Here is a 2,500-nt window from a genome sequence, read left to right as displayed (position 1 = left end):
TAAATACATACATACAACTATGCATGCATACATATATTTATACATATGTTTGTATTTGTGTGCGTGCGTGTGTATGTGTGAGTGTACGTATGTGTGTGTATGCGTGTATGTTTCTTTTGGGTTTATTTTAAGGATTTATCTTAGCAGGATTCAAGCCGGTCACCAACAAAATGGCGAAGCTATTTTGTGAGAGCCAAGATAGTACCAGGGGTCTGTGATTATCTGAATTGACTGTCGTATGCATATATATATATATATATGTGTATCTCCTTGTTTTTCGGTGTATTTCTTTCTGAAGTTCACAAGCTTGTTTATTCCATCGCAATGAAAGGTTTCCTGCTGGACGCACAGTCCTTAGCAAATTGTCCGTAGCAAATTTAATGAAAACGATGTTTAACCAGACTCAATGAGGTGGTCCAGCAACTCAAAACCCAATTTTTAAAGAGTTCCAACGGTGTGGACAGCTGTAAGTAGGTGCACATTGTCATGCAACAATAGCACTTACTTTGACAACAAAGCGCCGCGCATGGTGCGAATTGCTGATTTCAGTTTGTTGGCCAGCATTTCACTGTAGCCTACACTGGTGACTGTAGACTCCCTTTTTCTGGTTATGTTCCTGCTCCCTATGCGTGTTACAATAATCTGAAATTGAACTGTCAAAGTGCGATATTCAAGCAATTTTGCCATTCAAAAAAGGACATAAAGCAACTGAAACTGCTTGCGATATCAACGAAACGTTTGGTGAGGAAATGACCAGTGAGTGGTCAGTTCGAAAATGGTTTAAACGATTTCGCTGTGGAGACCTGGGCCTTGAACATCGTGAGCGTAGTAGACGCCAATCTGTCATCGACGACGGTCAGTGAAAGACCGTCATTGAGAACGATCCACGTAAAACCACTCGAGACCTGGCAAAAGAACTTCAGGTTAGCCAGAAAACTGCCTGCAACCATTTGCATGCGATCGGAAAATCAAAAAAGCTCGACAAATGGGTATCACAGAATTTGAATGAAAATCAGAAAATGCACAGATATGAAATTTGCTCGAAGCTTCTCTGTAACCGGACCAATCCACTTCTCGACCGTTTTGTAACTTGCGATGGAAAGTGGATTCTGTAGAAGAATAAAAACCGTTCTTCGTACTGGTTGGACCAAAATGAAGCACCGAAAACCTTCCCTAAACCCGAGCTCTTCAAAAAGAAGGTTATGGTGAATGTTTGGTGGTGTACTGCTGGACTCATCCATTATAACTTCTTAAAACCCGGCAAAACCATTACTGCAGAAACATATTGCCATGAATTTGCCAAAATGAACGAAAAACTGCCACTCCTTCATCCCAGAATGGTCAACAGAAGAGGGCCAATCATTCTTCATGGCAATGCTCGACCACACATTTAACTAATGACGCTCCAGAAATTGAGGGAACTTGGCTACGAAATTCTTTCCCACCCAGCTTATTCCCCAGGCCTTTCTCCTACTGACTACCACTTTTTCAAGCACCTTGATGTTTTCCTGCGAGAAAATGAGTTCAAAAACCAAACCGATGCTGAAAATGCGTTCAAAGATTTTCATCAACTCCAGAACTCCAGATTTTTATGTTACCAGAATAAACAAACTTGTAACTCGTTGGTAAAAATGTGTTGATTGTAATGGTACTTACGTTGATGATTAAAATTTCCGCATTGTTGAAATATATTGTAATGAATTTCATGTTTCAAAACGTTGCTTAATATTTATTCAGCCTGATATATACGTAAGTATGTACACACACACACACACACACACACACACACACACACACACACACACGTACATAAAGTTACTTACCACATCATCTTTTTTCTGAAATAAAAAAATTAAAAAAACACATCAATTGAGTAATCAAAAAGATAATCAAAATGATACTGGAATAACAAATGAAAATAAACTTGAAAAATAAAAACAAAATTGTCCTTGTCGACATCATCATCATCATCATCATCATCATCATCATCATCATCATCATCATCATCATCATCATCATCATCATCATCATCATCATCATCATCATCATCATCATCATCATCATCATCATCATCATCATCACCATCACCACCACCACCACCACCATCACCATCACCATCACCATCATCATCATCATCATCATCATCATCATCATCATCACCACCATCACCATCACCATCACCATCATCATCATCATCATCATCATCATCATCATCATCATCATCATCATTTCTTCTTCTTCAGAATTTATCACAAAAATGAATAGTACCGGTAAAAGTGAATTTAATTAGAATAAATTTTTCATTTTTTTAAATAAAATGTACAAATATATTGGTTTGTTGAGTAGAAATATTTTTTCCGTAACACTGAGTTGAAGCGGCTCTGAAGAATTCTGGTGCAAAAGCTAAAATAGGAAAACCTCTCTCTCTCTCTCTCTCTCTCTCTCTCTCTCTCTCTATCTTTTACACGTTTCTGTCATTACACTGCGGCCATACTGGAGC

The 2,500-nt window shown here is 38.3% G+C and overlaps 1 protein-coding gene across 3 annotated transcripts in view; it reads right to left on the bottom strand.

Moving 5' to 3' along the window:
- LOC106877313 (glutamate receptor 2) overlaps window positions 1-2,500 on the bottom strand; it is a 52,752-nt gene that overhangs the window by 11,537 nt on the left and 38,715 nt on the right. Inside the window, exon 2 of one of the 3 annotated variants that reach the window (XM_089349515.1) lies at window positions 1,824-1,838. The exons of the other annotated variants lie outside the window; for them this stretch is intronic. Coding sequence (XP_089205641.1) covers window positions 1,824-1,838 — 15 coding nt within the window. The remainder of the gene's footprint in view (window positions 1-1,823; window positions 1,839-2,500) is intronic. 3 annotated transcript variants of the gene reach the window in all.

Source organism: Octopus bimaculoides, chromosome 3 (genome assembly GCF_046866305.1).
Source record: "Octopus bimaculoides isolate indiv1 chromosome 3, ASM4686630v1, whole genome shotgun sequence".
Taxonomy (NCBI): domain Eukaryota; kingdom Metazoa; phylum Mollusca; class Cephalopoda; order Octopoda; family Octopodidae; genus Octopus; species Octopus bimaculoides.
The sequence above is the reverse complement of the archived record's forward strand: the minus strand, read 5'-3'. Positions and strand labels throughout refer to the sequence as shown.